Source organism: Echinops telfairi, unplaced genomic scaffold (assembly GCF_000313985.2).
Source record: "Echinops telfairi isolate 266 unplaced genomic scaffold, ASM31398v2 ScPeMD7_7424;HRSCAF=8462, whole genome shotgun sequence".
In the NCBI taxonomy this organism is placed as follows: domain Eukaryota; kingdom Metazoa; phylum Chordata; class Mammalia; order Afrosoricida; family Tenrecidae; genus Echinops; species Echinops telfairi.
This window is the reverse complement of record NW_022111324.1, coordinates 25,543,313-25,563,243: the sequence shown is the minus strand read 5'-3', so window position 1 is coordinate 25,563,243 and position 19,931 is coordinate 25,543,313. Positions and strand designations below refer to the sequence as shown.

Here is a 19,931-nt window from a genome sequence, read left to right as displayed (position 1 = left end):
CAAGGGCCCCCAGAGCCCAGGTTTAAGTATGGTCCTCATTACCATCAGACTCCTAAGGCCAAAAGTAACCTGACAAGCCATTCATACGAAACTACCTTCTCTTTACTCGTTTATAAGCCTCATGGTGGACACAGAATCGAGGTTCCTACGGGCTACGGCACTCACTTCCATGAAAACACACCGACATCCTCGTATGCGCTAAGAGAACGCACGTGTTCAATACTGAACGGTCGCCCCGGAACACTTCGTGATGAAAGCTGTGCAGACATCCATGCAGGTGGCAGGCTGCCTCCCATCAGTCAGTACTCCACACTAGACAAGTACTGACACTCAGGGACAAAGGCCAAGGCACCTTTTTGTGTTTTGGGGGGGAGGGGCAGGGGTGTCCGATCATTTCTTCAGGCGCTCTGGAGGGTGACCGCCGGTGAAGGGTTCCACAGAGACGAGAGCAGACGGCAGGGCCTGGCCTGTACAGCTTTGCTGAATGTTTGCTGTGCACAAAGGCAGGCCCTGGACTACGTCACTCCTGCACCCGCCTTTAAGTAGAATTTGTTTACAAACAGAATCATGCAGTTCGCTTCTTAAAGGGTCCAGTGTACTTTCCTTTGCGTAATTAACAGCGCAGACACTTCAGATAAACGGATACAACTTGGCAATGACATGTCATACTTAGTCATAAAGTGGAGCCCATTCTGATTATGAACCTGAAGTGCCTTGAACTCTCCAGCTATAGTAGGCTGAGTGGGTCATAATGCTGGGACTGCCGGTCGATGTCGTGAGAGTGAAGAAGGGAACTGTGGGCAGTGGGTGTCTGAGCAGAGCTGAGGCCTCTGGTGCCAAGGTGCCAGGCCAGCTGTCGGCACAGGAATGCAGCCTGGCAAACCTCGGTACTGGCTTTTGGGGCTGCGGTGGGTCCACTAGGTGGCCCTGGGGAACCCTGAACAAAGTCAAAAGAGTAAGCAATGTGTGAGTTGCCTAATTAATAATGACAAGAGGGATAAAAGATGGTGGGCTGCTCACTCCCTCCACTAAGCCAGTCTTCCTTTAGGAACTAGAATTTGACAGTTCCACTTAGAACAGGGGCTGGCAAACGGCAGCTTGAGAGCCACACTCAGGTCTTTCAGTGTGTACACAGAGCTCTGGAGTAAAACTGAAAAAAAAATGTAAAGGAGATTATTCAGATAATGTAAACATATACTGATGGCTCTTGAATCATTTTTAAATTGTTGTGAAGGACGGGACTGGCTTTTCCGTCTCAAGTGTTTTCTGAGCCCTGCTCTGGGACACCCCTGTCCACAGCAATGCTTGGGTCTTGAACGCTACTGCAAGCAAAGGCAACTTTCCCCCAGGGTAGTTTTAATGCGGTGTTCAGCCTTCTCATGACCGATTCTTTTCTGGCTGACATCATTTGTTTTTTGAAATCAGAGGCGTGCTGAAATCAAGAGCAACATGATCTGGATGCAATTCCGTAGACTCGGCTGGTGGGACTGGGGGTGAGGCCCATTGCTCAGATTCATGCAGCTGCGCAGGTGCCGACCACGGCAGCCTGAGAGGCTGACAATGTTGGTAGGTGACACAAGTCCCATGAGCCATTAAACTGGATTTTCACTAATATTACCTCTTTAGGAAAATACAATACACAGACACAGGTCTGGTTGGAGAGAACATGGTTTAATTAAAGGCAAAGCTGATTTTAGCAGCTGCAGGTCTTGCACAGACAGAAAAAGGGAGGGGGAAAAGGAAAAGGGGGAGGGGTAACAACCCACGTAAGAACTTTTACTACACAGAACCAGTTTCTGATGAAGATTCTCCTCCCCATCCTCTTCAAGCCACTGTGAGGATGATCAGGCAGCTAGGAACCCCGCCGCCAGAGTCAGAAAACATTCCAAACACCAAATTCTCATGCAGAAATGGGGCTGCGGGTGGGGCTCGGCACTCCGGGAGTGAGACAGCGGCCCTGGTTGGCTGTCTAGGGTGCAAGAATCCGTGATGGTTCACACGCTGGAATGTTGCAGCTGCCTGAATGCAGAGCTCAGACACGGACCCGGGCTGGGGAGGCAGCAGGGAGGGGAGGGGGCCGGAGAGAAGCACAAAGGGTTTCATATTGCCATTGGGTGGGGGGTCCCCGCCCTTTCAGAAACAAATAAAACCAAACCAAAAATCCCCGAACACCATGTCAAACTAAAGAGCATTAATGTCAGCATATGGGGTGGGGCTGGGGGTGAGGGGCTCCAACCACTCTCTGAAGAGCAACTCCCATTCATCCCTCCCCTGCTCACTGCTGGGGTTGCCGGGCCCCAGCGCTGGGCAGGGCTCCGGGCTGTGCTGTGCTCTGTCTGCAGCCGTCTTCCAGCTCGGATGCCCACCCCTCCCTCCTCCTCTTCCTCCTCGGCAGCTCCTGCTTCACACACAGGCACAGGAGACGCCTCCCAGGAAAGGGCCCCTACTGCCAGCACAGTACCCGGACACCGAGGTTGCTTCCATAATTCCCCTGAACACGTTACTCCTCCAGGAAATGACTAACAGACATGCTGTCCTTCTGTTTCTACACGAGAAAACCAGTCCGCTTTCCTCCTAATAAATATCAAATAAAGTCTATTGTCCTTTCGCTCGCCTTTTCCAAAATGGGCTTGGTTGTGTTGTCTTCCGTGCAGCACGAGCCGGTGTCCACGGTGCCGCTGCGAGTGTCACTCTAACACGGGGTGGGGGAGGCCGGAGCCGGGCAGGCCTGGCCCCTCTGTGGGCACCCCGATGCCACTGCCGCCGACTTCTTTCTTCACACTGTCCTTTGGGCCCCGACGCTGTGGCTTCTTGGTGAGATGTTGTACACAATAGGAACAGAAACAATGACTAGCATACAGCATAGGGCAAAAACAAAACAATGGAGGTAGGGGCAGGAAGAGGTGGGTGGGAAGTAAGGTGTGGGCACAAAAAACAACCAAACAGAAAAAAACCACACTGAAAGCTTCTACCTAAGAGATCCGTCAGGCCGTGGACTGGACAGATGCGCCTGCCTTCTGTCAGACCGCTGGCTGTGCTACCATCAAATGGACAGGAATCAGAGGCGTTCATTTGAACCCTGGAGCAGCCGGTCACCTGCTCAGCCAGCCCAGCACCCCCCCTACACTGCACCTCGCCTGGGGCTCGAGCACCTAGTGAAGGGCATTCCCTGCTGGGCCTCCAGGCCAGGGAGGGCCTTCCCGAACCTTCTGAGTGAAAGGGAGGCCGTGCTCTCCCCTTTATGGAACACTCCCACTGGCCGGAGAGCTCGGATTCTTCCCGTCCCCACCACCCTCTCTCCGGGGCAGTTCACGGGGCTCTCCTTGCTACAGCACACTGACTAGCACACCGGTGTGCGGAAGGGTTCAGTGTGACAGTTTACTACCCAGAGTCAGAACAATAATAAAAGATGTTCAGGAGTAATTTCAACTACATTCTCAGTCAGCAAAGCAATCATGGATTCCTATTTTATTCCCCCAAGAGGGAAAAGGACTGAGACGTTCCCGTCGGCTTCTCCCATCTGCCTTTCCTTCCCAGCTTTCACCTCCCATGTGGCTGGGGACATGCACGATGGAGAAGGTGAGACAAACTCAGGACACTGAGTGAGACAAACAGCAGCTCCTCTCTCCCTCCGGAGGACCCCGGGGGGAAGGAGAGTTCCTGATGGGTTTTCTTTTTGTTGCACTGCGGACATTTCGTGCACACTCAGCGGGCTGGTGGGACACTTACACCCTCTTGACAGCAAGGAACAGAAAAGAGGGCTGCCACCTGCAGGGGACTGTGTGGGCCAGTCCTGCAAGCCCAACATGCCATGGTTTATGGAGCCTTCATTGCCAGGGTTGCCACTCTGGTCTCAGTGTGGTGGGTTCATGGTGCCTTGTCCCCGCTGCTGTTTCTGCTTCTGCTGCATTAGCAGCTGCTCCAGAGCGGAAGGTCCAGGATGCATCATGGAACTGGACCAGATAGACTGAAAAACAGCCCCGATCTTGTCAGCAGAGGTCAAATGCGTGGTTGTCTGAAAGGGATTTGTCTTTCAATCCCAGCTAAATATAAACGCATGTATGTCCCAAGAACTCTATCCCAGTCCCAGAAAAAACAAACAAACAAAAAAAACGAAAGACCCAGCAATGAGAAAATGTCTTTATGAGACTCATTTCAAGACTAGTTCTTTTCTATTAGGATGATTTTCAATGAGAGAAAGGAGAACTATGCGTCATATAAAGTCTTTTACAAAAACTCAGTTGTGTGCTACCACAGGGTATGTACTATTAGGCACACAAAACATTTATAAAATTTGATACCTTTCAAATAAAACATTCCAAGACAAATCAACCTTAGAACAAAGTAAAAACTTCTGTTTTTATCCCCCAACGTTTTATCTCTAGTGAATCCACAACTAAAACAAACAAAGAAACCCATTTAAGCATATTATAAAGTAGACGGCGGTTCTTGAAGTCTCTTACCTGCCGGAGAGACTAAGCCTCACTACATGCAGCATTGCAGCCAATAAGAGCTGCGGTGCATGAAATCCACTCACCTTGAGACTTTCCATGAGGACAGCGGAGGAATCCTCCATGGAGGAGCCATGGCCTGCCCAGGTGCCACTTGGAGTGCTGGCTGGATGCCAGCTGCTCTCAGAAGACGATGTTGTGGAGAGATAGTCAATGCCAAACCCACCCATGGCTAGAGGACGAAGAGGGAAGAGGAATGAAAGGTGGCACTCTGCATCACCACCATGAAACTAACCCCAGGGCGGGATGCCGGAAACCCACTCTTCTCCATCCATCCCGATGCACAGCAAACCCTACAGGAGTGAGCACAACCGTCCCAGGAGGCTTCCGAGGCTATAACCTCTTTACAAGGGCAGCTTGCAGTCCGTTATACTTTCTTTCCCCCTGCAGAGCGGCTGCTAGATTCGAATCGCTAACCGTTTAGTTCAAGGAGGAGGGCTTGCTCAGGGAAGGATAGTGCAAACAAGTCATTTCATTTCTGCTATGGCACAAAACCCACGTCTCACCTGGCTTATCTGTTTTCCACCGATCTGTAACCCTCCTATCCCTGTTATCTGGAGTCCCAATGGGTCCAAAGTTGGAGAATGGGACCGAGTTATGGTTGTGCGTGGGTGGAGAGCTTGGCAAGCTGCTAGGGTTGGATGAATGAGGAGACTGGCTGGCTGGTGTCGAATGATCTATTATATAATAACACAGGAATTAAAAGAATAAGATGTTTCACAAGCATACCAAGAACTGTAGATCTGATCACTTGAATACAACTAAAAATAACCAATGGGCTTTCAGGTAAAGGGCAAATAAGGGCTCAGTGGGAATCTGTCAGATACACTAATTTGTATAAAAACAAACAGGCAGACAATTTTTGTCAATTGCACAAACTACTCAGGCATGCTTATTTTAGCTAAGTAACTACTGGTCTGCCCTAAAAGAAAGAGAATTGCCTAAGCTTAAGAATTACTATTAAATCTGACCCAATTTACCTCAACTATTATAAAATGTCTAACTGTCCCTGTGAAGAACAAATATCTAGAAACAAAAATAAAACCAGGTGGGCCACACACTTCCCAAGTTAGAAAGCACATTTTCTCCCTTAAAACTCAGCTCCTTATTGAGAATACAAAAGGCTTTTCTAGTAGCATCATGTGAACTAGCTCATCAGGCTTCCTAATTATTTTCCTTCCAAAGGAATTTAATGCATATGGATATAATTTCCGAATCATTACTCGTCACCAATTTGAGTGCACACAAAAAAACACAAGGTCTAAACAGACTAGTTAGCTAGTACCTGAACTGGCAGGAAGTGATGGAGACCACGGGGTCCCTTCAAACAGAGAGTACAGGGATGTTTCCTGGGGGGCCATTGAGGCGGGGAGTTCTGCTTTGGAGCTGGTGGTCAGGCTTTTCCCATAGACTTCATTGAACACACTGTTATTCGGGTATCTTTCCTGAAAGGAAATGAAGGGCCAAGTCATAAACTTACTCCGAGGAAAGATAGGAGAGAAAACGCAGTAGTCATGGAGGTGTGATGCACCGTAAAAAGTTTTTTCAGTAACTTATACTTCTCAAGCATTTTTGGGGGAGTAAAATTCACTCTCCCTTTTGCTTACTGGCTCTTTATTTTGTGAGAATAGGTATTATTATTATTTTGGTTAAACAACACCAGTGCTAGGGATTTCAGTATTAATAAAAGTTGTGCAATATCAAAGTCTCTCACTGCCTACTCTCCAGGAGGACAGGGTAGAGCTGTGAGTCTCTGAGACTGCGACTCTTCACTGGAGCAGCCAGCCCGGTTGGACTCCCGAGTGAGTCCCTAGCCCATCCCAATCAGAGAGAGAGAGAGAGAGAGAGAGAGAGAGAGAAAAGGTCAACTATCCATCTGGCGGACACCAACATATGGAAGGCAAAGAACAGACTAACAGTGATCCACTGAGATACAATGGGAAAGAAAATCTGTGCAGTGAAATTTCCAATGTGCTTAAATAAATGACTCTGAATCATTTCCCTCGTTACTACAGCCTCCAGTACAAGCAATGAAGGAGACTTTGAACGTTTACCTACCTGATTGAGAGAGAATCCGGTGAGGGACAGGAAAGAGGGGGAATGGGACATGAGCTCCGAGGGCTTCTCCAGTAAGGATTTCTTCACAGCCCCGAACAGGACAAGAAAAATAAAGAAAAAGGCAGTTAGGTTATGGCCACCATTTCCTAATCTTAATCTTCAGATACTAGAGAACCCAAGTTAGAGACCACCATCTCAGCATCCATGGACAAGAGCCTGCTGCACACAGTGTAAGGCTTAGAAGACAGGAATCTGAAGCAATAAGCACGCACCTCCGTAACTACCTTGGTAATTATTGTTGAGTGCTCTCAAGTCCCCATCCTACTGGACAGAGCAGAACTGCCCCCTCATGGCCCGTCTTCTTCAAGGAGGTAAGAGCCAGGGCTTTTCTCTAGTGGAGCGTCTGGTAGGCTGGAACCCCGTACTTTACAGCTAAGTGCTTATCCTAACTGTTGCATCACCAGGACCCCTCCCCCTTGTTAATCGTGTCCCATTTAAACACCTTCCAAACCAGATCAGAAACGGTTCTGGCACTGGTTCCCGCCCACACCCAGAATAATGGAATTCCTGACTTTAAGAAACCTGTCCATCAACTTAACTGTGGTGGTGGTGGTTTTGTTAACATGTTTCCTAACTTGCTTGGTTTGTGGTATAAATTAGCATAGTTGCTAGGAGTTAAGTTCATATTGACTTGGCCCTGAGTTATTAGGAAAATTAAAAAAGCTCAATTTGTAATGTTCACTGCCATCAGAACATTTATAAAATACCTGCTACATGCAAAGAACTCGTGCAGACAGTTAAATATTGTAAAGGCTTGTTTTTTCATTGCTGTTTTCAAAATATGCAACAAAATTGAGCAAAACACCCCACCCGCTTGTTCCATCGCTGGCTCCAATTACTCTGGCAAGAGCTAGAGTAACAGGAGCCAAGGGAGTGGGAAGTAAGGGGACAGAGACCCTGCATTAGGTGCCTTGGGCAGCGCAGCCACAGCAGCGAGACGGCAAACACGGAGGAGGAGGCAGAGCGCAGCAGTCCGAGGCCCAGCAGCCCTTCTGCCCGCCCGCCCTCTCGGTTCTGAAGGCCCTTACTTGAGGGGGTCGGGGGGACACTCACCCGGGCAAATTCGAATTTAAGTGGCAGTGACATGATGGCTATTAAACGTTTATTTCTCCTAGGGTGCTTTTTCATCTCATGCTTTCTTAGTTTGTATTTATGGCAAAGAAATGGCAAGCGTGTCAAATCTGGAAATGCTTGAATAAGATGGCAGAGGGGGAGGCAGCCTCTGCTCTCGCAGGGCTTCCACGCGCTCACCCTTCTCCAAACACACTGGGGACACGGGAGGGCCAGCAGACTCGGAAACGGAGGCTGCCTTCCCAAGGCTCACTTTCAGAAGGACAGCCATTTATCGAGGCACAGGTCTTGTCACTCGATAGGGTTGTGTGGAGCAGGAAGCCATTCAATGACAGGGAGGGGGTTTTTTTGTTTTGTTCTGGGGGGACTGCCTTGAGTTGTGCATTCCTTTACGGCAGCGCAAAAATCTTTATAAATAGCACCCCCTTCATTTTCTTTCATTCTTTTTATGAGTCAGGCTCTGAATTTAGATGAGGGGCTTTTTGAGTTCAGTTAACCAAACAGAAGAGAGCCACATACGTTTAATAACGTAAAAAACCCAGAACACACTTCCATGCACATTTTGAGTACATGTGAGGAAAAATCTTGCTGTTCCTTGCAAAATTAAGCAACACTTGAAAATCTGGGTCTAGATGGACGTGTCCACTGAAAAAGGAATTAATCTGCTTGTGGAAGATCTTGCGAGTGACCGGCCACTTCAGGGTGCTTTCAGGAGAGCGCACACTGAGCTGTAACGTTAAGATGTGTTTGGGGGAAACCATGAAGTCAGAAGCATTTTGCCACGTTCTACTCCCACTCAGGATCAATCTGGGTCATCAAAGCAGCCTCGGGAGCGTGCATAAAGTGCCTGGTGGAGAGACCAAAGGTGGGAGCCCAAATCTGCCGAGCACACAGTGGGAGAAGAGGTGGCAGTTTCCTCCACACAGAGGACAGCTTGGAAACACTGTGGGCACCTCTCCCGTCCTACAGGGTCCCTGCGACTTGGAAAGAACTCAATGGCAGTACATATGGTTTGGGGCCATCAGGAAATAGGTTTCACACTTCTTTTACAAAATGAACCTCCCCAGAAAAAAAAAAATCACCTATTCTAAGCACCACGAAACTCAGAAAAACAGCTGGAGTTAAGAGCAAGAAGCAGAATTACATCAAATACATACAAAGAGATTCCGTCCAGGAAGAGAGGCCAGAGGCCCCAGCAGAGCTGGGTAAAGCTCAGGAGGGTTAGAGAAAATCAGCTCTTCCTCTTCCTCCAGGGCGGCCAAACTCTTTAACAGGTCCGGAGGGAGCAGAGGGGAGCTCTTGGGGTCCTAGTGACAGAAAGGATTACAGTGAGAGGCAATGAAGGACAACAAGAGGAAAGCACAAAGGAGTAAGTCGCATGATTACACTGAAGAAGGGGGCAACTAGAGTCAAGGGCAAAGTCATCAGCAGTATTACCCAGAGAGGAAAGTAACACAAGTACAAAGACAGAGAAACAGCAAGAAACAAAGACACAGACAAACAGAGCAGAACACAGGTTAACTTGGCAAGTGAGTACAACAACTCAAAGTAGTGAAGTGATTAGCATATCATGTGCCAACAAAATAGAAAAACCACCAAACTGTTCTTAAAAGTTACACACACACACACACACATCTGTTTCTCACGGATAGAAAGGGCAAGGGAGCGGGACTCCACTGACCAAGATAACGGCTGACTCTGTCCCCTCTCAGCAAGCCATTTGCTTAAATGCACGGTAAGCCTATTTTTAAACTTAGATGATTCAGCCCAAGTGAGAGGCACTCGGTCCCAGAATCTCGAACATGCTGTCTTAGAGATTTCTGCACACAATTTCTCTGCCAGAGCTTTACAGTTCAAGATCATGTACGGACTGCTTCTGCTCCCCAAACGGAAGCACACTGTGCAGGTTTGAAGGGCTGCCCCAGTCACTCAGCAGCACTCTTTAGTACGACTGAGCTAGAGAGAGCTTCAAGAAAGACATGCAAGCTGCAGACCGGGCTCCCAAGTGTCGAAGGACAGGTAAGCACACACACCTCAAATGGCATTCTGGGCACAGGATCCTGTTCAGGACGGAAGACGCCTGGTGTCCGCTTGCCCCTGCGGTCCATATTTACTTGCGGTGCCATTACAACTCTGTTATCAGCCATGTTGTAGGAAGAATCCCAGTAGAATTCTGGGACCTTGACTTCTGAGGGATTATGGTTGTATGGCTCCATGGGAAAAGGCTTCATTTTTTTCTCTAGAGGCTGCTGCTGCATCACAGGAGGTTGCAATGACGGCTCAAACAGTTTGATGGGGTCTTGGGTCTGAAGGTAGTAGGGCTGTTTCACAGGCATGATTTTCCCTAATGGGCCTTGAACCTGAGGGGGATTCCACAGTTGTTTGGAGGCATCTGCCGGCTGATACTGAAAAAGAGATGCCGGTCATCAAAGTGAGGCTGCAGTGTCACGTTACAGGACCACAGGAGGACCCTGAGGAACGGCACAACTAGACAAGCCACACACAAGCACAGCAATTTCCTTTGCCTTTTGGGCTTTCTAATAAACAGAGCTTTCTGGGCATTGATCATGGATGTTCTTTCAATCCAATAACTTAAGAGGTTTAACGAATCTGTGTGTGTGTGTGTGTGTGTGCTTCCCCGCATGTGCGGGCTGCTCGCTAATGCTGTGGGGATGACAATCTTTTAGGTTGGTGCAGTATCTTAGCACTTCAGGAAGATCACAGTTCAACCCCCTTTTCTGTTGTATGTTCAAGCAGGAGAAAATTGTTTACAGAATATATTTGTTCTGGGTGAAGGGAGATGCAAACAGTGTTAAGACATAACAAAATAATAATTTATCAATTATCAAAGGTCCATGGGGAAAATGAGGAGCTGATAACAAAGATTCAAGTAGAAAGAAAATGTTTTGAGAATGATGATGGCAACAAATGTACAAATGTGCTTGACACAATGGATGGATGTATAGATTGTGATAATAGTATAAGCCCCTAGTAAAATGATTTTTTTTAAAAAGAATATATTTTTCCTATAAGGTGACTAACAGCAAAAAAAAAACAAAAAAAAAACGTTAATAAGATCTATTATCTCTTCCTTATGCCTCAAAGCTGAGCTGGTACTTTGAACTGTGGGACTGTCGAATGACTTCCGTTTTGTCCCCCCCCCACCCCCACCCCCTCGCTCGGGTGTGATGGCAGACACAGCTGAAGCATACCTGCTGGAATCCAGAGTGGTGAGGAGGGCTTTTCCCCAGAGCCGGCACAGCTTTTGTAGGGGATTGTTGCTGCTGAGCTAGAGCTTGAACCTGCAACTGGCTTGTAGGCTGTGCTGTTGGCTGAGGTGGTAACGATGTGAGGGGCTGCTGGGAAGGTGGCTGTGATTGTTGAGGTCCCTGGTTCATTGGCCCTGGTCCAGAGGGCCGTTGCTGGCTGTAAGGAATGTGGGACTGTTTCCCAGCTTGCACCTGGTTTCCTGCTGGAGAGTGAGCTGTAGGCTGAAGGAAGGTTCCTGGGACAGAAACACCAGCTGGGAAGGTATAACCTGAGCCCATAGAAAATGCCACAGGAGGGGGGATAACATATGTTGGGGGCGGGAACCCTTCAAAACAGAAGAATAGACCTTTAGTTTAAAGAAATACAGTAACACAAAAAATTATTTTTTAAATAGAGGAGGCATTTTTCCTATCAAATTACTAAGTAAGGGTCCAGTCAATCTTTAATTTCAAGAACTAAATATACACCATTGGCTACTTTCTTTCTATTCATTAAAATAAGCAAGGTGTTCTAAAGGTGATTTCTAAAGAGATCATGTTTAGTGACTGGAATTTCTTTACAATAACAAATATGCACTTGTAGGAGGGGACTTAAAAAAGTTAACAGACATTTTTCACTTATTTAATTCCATTTTTTTCTGCAGTAACCCCGTATTATTAATTACAAAGAAATGGACCAATTCCATAAGTATTAAGAAACATAGTGTATCCTTCTACCTTAAAAAACAAAACATTATGATTCAGTGATATCACTCCTCTGCAATATAAACTATTTAACAAGTGAACAGGACCCCACCTAGACAAGATTAAGCAGCAGAAGAAGCAAAGCGTGGCCTCACCTGGCCGGCTGGGCAGAGGAGGGAAGGCTCCCGGGTGATGAATGGGGATGAACTGGGAGCTGCTCGCTTGACTTGGGCTTTGAGTTACAGGCGTTTTCCTGGCTTCTGACACTGGAGTCTTTCTTAATTCTGTCTGAGATTTCACCTAGGACCCACAGAAGCAAAACGATCATAATCTGTAATTCAAGTGCATCAGAAAGCACCTCATTCTGAGAATGTATTCAGGACTCAGTTTTGACCCCCGACCCCCAAGTCCCCAGAGTATACACTGAAGATACCATATATACTTGAGTGTACGCCTACCCGAGTATCAGTCGAGGCACTCAATTTTACCACAAAAACTGCATTAAAAATGTGCTGAAAAACTTGGCTTATACATACGTATATACAGTTTTTAAAATAGAAATTCCAAACCAAACTAGTTTATTGCCGATAAAGAGAGGGGCTGAGTCTGATTAAAATTAAGGAGTTTGCTTTCACGGGGTGATAATGGAGATATTTCCAGCGATAAGGACCAGGTTTGAGATCAGACCTGTGGAGCCAGAGAAGTTGGTGGAGGGGCACCACTCAAGAAAAGACTTTTCAGTTGGCAAAATGAGGACAAATGGGTAGCATTTATAGACGCTTTGGGATGATGCTCAGAGGGTGGTGATTTATCTACGTTCTTTCATCGCCTATAGACAGAGCTGAGAGATGGCTAAGGGACTGAGAAAGTTTGTATTTTCAGTCTGGATGTGTGGGAGGCTCTGGACTCTTTATCCCAAATGCTCTGATCCGCTCCCAGCACCATCTTTCTCCAAGTCTTTTCTCAATTCCTACCATCTCCCACGACCACTATGGAACTTAAAATGGTGCTATTTCTCCCATTAAAAAAAAAAAAAAAAAAAAAATATTTAAACTATCTTCAACAATGTAAGATCCCTCATATCTACTGGAATCCAAAATGTGTTAAACAATCACACGGTCATGGGAGTATTTATTCCCACCTCAAGGATTTAAATGAACCAGTGACCAGTGCAGAGCACAGACCCTTCCCTGTTTAGATGCGATCATGAGTATCTCTTTGAAAAGATGAGCAGTCTTGGTCTTTTCCCACAGGACACCTGGGTTCTTACTTTACAAATTCCAATGAGCCAGAACAGCATTTCAGTGAAATAATGCTACTAGCTGGGGCATGTTTAACTGCCAAGGGAATATAAATATATTCCCAAATACATATTTTGAAATTTGGTAAATCTGAACCACCCCCAGACACACACGAAAACCCTGTCAGAGACTTTCTAGCCTGGAACCTACTAGAACTCTATGTAAGATTCGGACTCTTAACTACAGCATTAAAACCAACCAACCAGCCAGCCAACCCACCCACCCAAACTCACTGCCACTGAGTCAATTAGGACCCTACAGGACAGGGTAGAACGGCCCATGTTTCCGAGATGGACATTCTTTATGGGAAGAGAAAACCTCCTCTTTCCCCCATGGAGCACTTGGTGGCTCTGACACAGATCTCGCTGTTGGAAGCCCAGCGGGTAATAACCATGCCGCTACAGCTCCCAAAGAATACGTATCCTTATGGAACCGAGGGCTCTGCATCTGGTCACTTCAGACCAACTTAAATTGGCAGGACTGAAAACGAGAGACGTTACTCAGGTTGAGATTTTTTCCCTAAGAATTGATGAAGTAAGCTTCGATCATAGCTCTACACATGACCTGTGTGTTCTAGGAATGCACTGAAGCATCCAGGCAAGTCTACTCTCAAAGCTTCAGGAACAAAATGAAAAATCTTGTCTTTTGTGTGAGCCTCCCTCTACGTGCTTTAGAGTTCAACTACCGCTGACCTGCACTTCCACACTCTGCTTTCCTGACCCCTTTCTAAGGTGCATTTCTTGGTTTAGTCTTCTTCTTGGTGGTGTCCTTCTGTCTGCCCATCATTCTTAGTTACAGTTACTCTTTTGCTATAGTCCCTGCTCACCTCTTTGGGAGGAAAACTTCTTCCTTGGTCTCTGTTCACTTCTCGTGGCTTAATGTTCTCTTTGAAGGTGACCATTGGTTTCTCTCCTGCATCACAGTTGTTGCTTAGGTTCCGGCCTGTGGACAGCACTGATTTCAGTCCTGGGCTCCCGTCAGCAGACAGTGACTCTATTATAGATGTTTCTTGCAGAATGAGGTTCTCTTTGGCTTCGCTGGGTTCTTCCAGTATTAACTCTGGGATTTCTGTGATAAACAACAATTTTCCTACCTCATTTTCACACTGAATCAGCCTAAAAAAGTAAACAAATCCACAGATCAAAGTCATAAACCTAAAAAACAGTTATCAACCAAACTGCAAATGCACCAAACAGTCAATGTATGCCTGGCTCTAAGAACTACAAAAATAGCAAGGCATGAAAAATGTGAATTCAGGTAACACAGAAAGTAGCTCTCTAGAAATTAATAATCGAGTATCATAATTAACACTAGCAGACACATTCTCCTGCTTTTACATGTTCTCTACTAATTATAGCTCTATTTACAGTGCTGCATTAAACACAAAGTTCTAGTGCAGGCCCTGGACATGTCCTACATGGGAGCTATATAGAATTCCCTATCTTATAGGTGTAGCAACTGAAGCGCATGTGTTTGTTAATTCTTAAGTGGCTACGTTATAGAGTATGTAAGTACTAGGTTATTATTTCTGAAAGGTGATAATCCACTAGGAGATCTCAAGAACATACACCCAAAAGTGGCTCTATAATAAACGGAACTCAGACACATCTGACTGGCCACTAGCAGCTCCTCTTCCTGGTCTAACCTGACCGAAGCTGTTCTCTGTGCTCCAGCCAACACAAATCTCCATGTCAGTGAACATACAATTTACTAAAATTTCTACACGTGTTCTTAAATTAGAGAGTTCACAACAAATTAATGCAGACAAGACCAATTCTCCAGATGGGCAGTGCAATGAGGGAAAGATGTATTAAATAGCAAGTATACTAAAATCACTAGGGTCATCGTTTGATGGTGTTGACAGTTTTATGTTGAGTCAACATTTTGGCTTAGGAGCAGACCTTTGAACCCCCTGTCAGCCATGAATCTTGTTAAAATGTAAATCCTGAAATAGCATACCTGGGTAGAAATACAAATTCTCAACAAGTCAAACAGAATGAAATTTTGATGTCTTGCTTCCAAAATCCATGGCCATTGAGTGAATTTCACCCCACAGTGACGTACCAACAGGACAAAGACTGCTCTCTAGGGTCTCCTACGCCGCCGTAAACCTTGACAGGAGCAGCCAGCCTCATCTCTCTCCTGTGGAGCGGCTAGTGGTTTGAAACTGCTGACACTACAATTAGCAATCCAACCAGTTCCGGTGCCACCAGGACTCCCTGAAACCCTGCTTCCAAAGCTCTCAAATCAAACTCACTGCGCTCCTGTCACTTCCAACTGACAGCAGCCCTGTGACACTGAGTAGAATTACCAAATGTCTGCAGGAATAGAGTGCTTCATCTTTCTCTCTTGGAGTAGCTGGTGGTTTTGAACAGCTGACCTCGATGGGCAAGCCACTATGCCACCAGGGCTCTCTTGAAGCCTTGCTTAGGTATTCATAGTTGATAGCATTATACTAAAGTTTAAAATACATTGAGAGGGTGTGTGTGTGTGTCTGATAGTATTAAAAATCCACCTGAAGCACCACATCCATACCTTGGCTGATTATCAGCAATCCATTTGCCTATAGAGATCAAGCGTTGCTGCCGTATTCGCCGTTGCTGGCCCTCTTTGTCTCCTGTAATACCTTGGTGGCCTTTGGAAAAATCTAAGTTCCTAAAATTGGCAAAGTATGGAAAATTAAACTGCTAAAGATATTTTCCAACAACAAAATGAGATATGCACCAAGTACTCCTGATTAACTGCAATAGCTTCAGCAGTTTCCCCACACAGGCTAGCAGCTTAATGTAAGTAAACTGTATTTGTGTGATTTTATATTCCCGCAGACTTTACATACAATAGAGCAAATCAGAAAAGACAATATTCAAAGTAAGTAATATAATGCAATATTTTCACTTAAACATCAATTTCTCAGGAGCTCAAATAAGGACTGGTTTTTTTTCCCCACTGTAAAGTGTACAAATATCATTAAGGAAAAATTCATTGATATTAGATCATTAACATTAAACCAACTTGCAAAAATAATCGCATTTTAAGTTTCTCTTCAGTAAACACATATACCTTCCCACTGCCTGCAAACATCTAAGAATTATAAGACAGACAAGGAGGCTAGATGCTGTGGACACAAAAACAATTAAAATAAGAGTCCCTATATTTAACAACAAATGATTATGCTTAATGTTCAACAAAGGCTGGCAAAGAGGAAGTGAGCTGGTAAAACAAGGCATTACTGACTCCTTCTGAAAAGGTTCCACAGACAGTAACATTACAGTCAGCTCTTCAGGGTCTTGCGGGGGAAGTGGTTGTTCCGCAGGCACAGCATGAACGAAGATCTGGAGGAATGGTAACAGAGCCATTCAAGAGCAGGGTCCCGTGAGTCAGGACAGTGAGGAGGGCGTGGTAGCACAGGCAGATCATCCAGCTCTAGAGCTGGACAATTAGAGCATTGAGACAAGCAGCCTGGAGCAACTTGGAGTGAGGTGGGGAGCATTTCAAAATTTTTATTTTTGTCCCTGTACACCATCTGTTCTACAATTAAAACAAAACAAAAAAATTGGAGGCAGAGTAGAAAGGGACTATAGGCATATACTGAAGAGGAAATAAAACAGAAGATTTAAAAAATAATCCTGTATGTGTATCTGAATATTTCATTAAAAAGATGGTAAAATTATAGAATGCAATGGTCATTCATGTGACAATTAAGATATAAATAAAAGAGAAATGGACTGTAGGAGAGACAGGCTACAAGTTGTTCATTAAGTGGTCTTATTTGTCCAGGTAGAAAGCCATAAAGTCTGAACCGTGGAGATGTGCATGGGAGGAGATACGGACTTGCCTCAATTTGTAGCCATGGTAGTTACTATCTCGTGTCAACTTGATAAATGGAGTAAAAGGGTGGAGTTTAGTCACTCAATCAGGTCAAAGCCTGATGGTACCTCCTTGGTGGGCATGACCTTTTCAAAAGGAAGGTCCTGGGAACCCCTCCCACTCTCCACCATCACCATTTCTCTTCACTTTCCTGTTGGTGAACTACACCACGGAGACCTGCCAGAGCCTTCTGATGCTTCTGCCATTGGATCCACAAGACGCGGCACCCACCGGTCTGTGACCTTCCTGCATTCTGAATCACTGCATGTAGCTGCTTGAGTCTGAAGAGGGAACTATGGACTAGTATCGGAATGGGGCTGAGATGTTTTCCTGATATATAACCATATCTTGATATAAAGCTCTCTTATACATATACATCAATGCCTCTGGATTTGTCAACCTGGCCTCACACACCAGCTTTGGTCATATAGGTGAAGACTGTCAAAAGGGAAAACAAGAAATACAGTAATATGTGTTTTTTGGTTAGATAAGCAGGAAAATATAATTTTGGTTATGTTAAAGTTTGAAATGAATATGGAAGTCAAATTGTTATGACACATAGGCCCAACCTAAAAAAGTACCAGAATTTGAGACCTGGGGCAGAGCACATCCAAGAGATGAAAGGGCTGATGAGCAGGGAGGAAGTAGAAAGTGGGGGAGAAGGGCCAGGAAACCATGCACCGTACAGACTCAAACGTAAGCCGAATTTTTCAGCACGTTTAATGCCGTTTCTGTGGTACAATTAGGTGCCTCGGCTGACATTTGGATCGGTTTATACTCAGGTATATATGGTAGAGAAGTGTACACGATCACAGAGGCATATGCAGGGTAAAAAGAGAAAAGGGTCGTCAGATCTGAATCAAGGAAGGGTGAAGGAAGGAAGGGGAGTCAAAAGAATCATTCCTAAGACAAAGCTAAACTGGGTAAAAGGTATAAAGAAGCCACTGGGATTGGGGCACTAATAGTTTAAGTTGCAGAGAAATAAAGACTAGGAGCTATAGAAGAATCAATAGGTTCCACTCTTCAAAAGTTCAATGGTGAGAGGGAAAAGGTGGGTTGTGGAATTCCACTTTTTAAAGATTAAAACAAAGCTGAATGTTATCAGGCTGAAGGGATACAGGTTGTTAAAAAATAAAAATAATACTGCGTCACTGCCACCTCCCCAAGAAATACAACAGAGAGGGCAACATCTGAAGCACAGGGTAGAGAACGATGGCACCAATGGCAGGGCAAAACGGGACAAGGATCAAGAGAGTACACCTTAAAAACAGGAGGGCAAGAGACGGGGCATTTGAAAAAAAAATTGGGAAAGAGGTCTGTTGTTGAAATAGAAAAGTCAGATCACAAGGGAGAGAAGAAGGAGTTAACTAAGGAAAGGAAAATTCAGAGTTTTAAAGCCTACAAGCTCATTAACTTTTCCACATGGAAAATGTCTTGAAGTTTATGTCCACTTTCTAGAAATGTTGGGCTTCTAACTGCCGTGAAATGTGCCAGAGGAACACAGTGATTCCTGTGACAACTGAGAGCTCAGAGCATTTTCCAAAAAGCCAGCGATGTGATCATGCAATCGAGACAGAGAGAGGTTCCCTGGCTTATTTCCTGACGGACTTCTCTCAGGCTAATTTGAGGTATGAGCTCCGTCCGACACCTGGTTTGAGTCAAGCACACAATGACTTCTTTCTTGAGTGCTTGCAACAAGCCTGAATATGACTAGGGATGTTAAAGTACAACAACAACAACAACAAACAAGCAAGTCCTTGGTTTACATTTGTATCCGTTTCCAAACATTTGCTCTCTGATTTCAAGAACCATAGAAATCTTAAGATTCCATGAATACTTATCAATTGGAAAATAATTTTTTTCCTCTTTTTTGTTTTTTAAGTGCTTAGTATTGACACTACATCAAAATGAACTCTCTCAGTGCCACAGAATCAATGCTGACTCACATTGAGCGACCCCCTATGGGTTTCTGAGACTGATTGTTTATGGGAGTAGAAAGCGGGGTCAAAGACCAAAGCACAACCACTACACACCACCAGCGCTCAATGACATTAAAATGATGAAAGGACATACACAAATCTTATTTCCACATCAACGAAAAAGAGACGCAGCTGAGACAGATCAGTGGTTCTTCCCAAGTCCTGTTATTTTACTGCTGTAATCACAAGCAAAGAATTAAACCTCCTTCAGCCGCCACCTACCTGAAAGAAGGTCTCAGAGCCAAGAATCCTTGCAACTCAAACTCTTCTGGAAGTGGGGTAGCTAGAGGAGGAATGAAAGCAAGATGTGTAAACGTTTTAAAAGCACAAACCAAACCTGTGTCTTCTACATGGAAAAAACCCATCTATAATGCTCAGTGATCTCTTCTCCTTTTTTACAGTAACTTGGATAGAGTGAAGCACTGATCAAACCTCTATAGGTTACCTTTGGGCTCTAGAGATGCCTACTACTCATGCTAAGGAGGGGGTGACGATTTCTTGCTTGCTTGCTTGCTTTTAATCAGAAGTCTTAACGATTCAAAATCTTCAGTCTAGTAATCCTAAAGCTCAGATTATCTCTGATAATCTGAGTACAGGTTACTCCAAGTACTGAGTAACAACAATGACGTCACCTGGTAACTTGTAGTAAATGCAGAATCTTGGGCCTGACACCAAACTTACTGAATCATAACCTGCATTTAAAAAATGACCCCAGGTGATACACTCAGAGGGTAATACCTAAGGGACACTGATCTAATGAAAGGAAACCAGTTAGAAAGGAGTCAAGCCGGAGGTTGTTCAGTGCAGATTTACACCTATGGGGAAAATATCATGGTACATCCATAAGATGGGATGTCAGGTGAAATCATATTTTAAGAATGTTTAATGACAAAATAAAATGCGAGCAGTATAATGCTAAATTTAAAAAGGCATGTACAAAGGCCTGATACCAATGTATAATACGTACACATAGAAATACAGTGAACCCTCGTTTACCGCGGTTAATCGGTTCTAGACCCTACCGTGATAAATGAAATTCTGCGAAGTAGGATTCCTTATTTGTAAATCAAATATTTTCGTAGTTAGAGCATAGAGGACATGAAAAAACACCCTTTAGTCACCATTACACTC

The 19,931-nt window shown here is 45.1% G+C and overlaps 1 protein-coding gene across 6 annotated transcripts in view; it reads right to left on the bottom strand.

Moving 5' to 3' along the window:
• Nucleotides 1-1,652: 1,652 nt before the first annotated feature.
• SMG7 (SMG7 nonsense mediated mRNA decay factor) overlaps nt 1,653-19,931 on the bottom strand; it is a 101,302-nt gene continuing 83,023 nt past the window's right edge. For 2 of the 6 annotated variants that reach the window (XM_045297855.1, XM_045297853.1), the window contains 12 exons: nt 19,023-19,083; nt 15,490-15,609; nt 13,781-14,069; nt 11,809-11,953; nt 10,913-11,295; nt 9,734-10,105; nt 8,858-9,007; nt 6,570-6,650; nt 5,797-5,956; nt 5,018-5,188; nt 4,538-4,683; nt 1,653-4,015 (listed from right to left, as the gene is read on the bottom strand). In XM_045297855.1, the coding sequence (XP_045153790.1) occupies nt 3,854-4,015; nt 4,538-4,683; nt 5,018-5,188; nt 5,797-5,956; nt 6,570-6,650; nt 8,858-9,007; nt 9,734-10,105; nt 10,913-11,295; nt 11,809-11,953; nt 13,781-14,069; nt 15,490-15,609; nt 19,023-19,083 (2,240 nt within the window). In that variant the 3' untranslated portion in view covers nt 1,653-3,853. The remainder of the gene's footprint in view (nt 4,016-4,537; nt 4,684-5,017; nt 5,189-5,796; nt 5,957-6,569; nt 6,651-8,857; nt 9,008-9,733; nt 10,106-10,912; nt 11,296-11,808; nt 11,954-13,780; nt 14,070-15,489; nt 15,610-19,022; nt 19,084-19,931) is intronic. The other 4 variants (XM_045297854.1, XM_030887729.2, XM_045297856.1 and 1 more) reach the window with 4 other exon arrangements.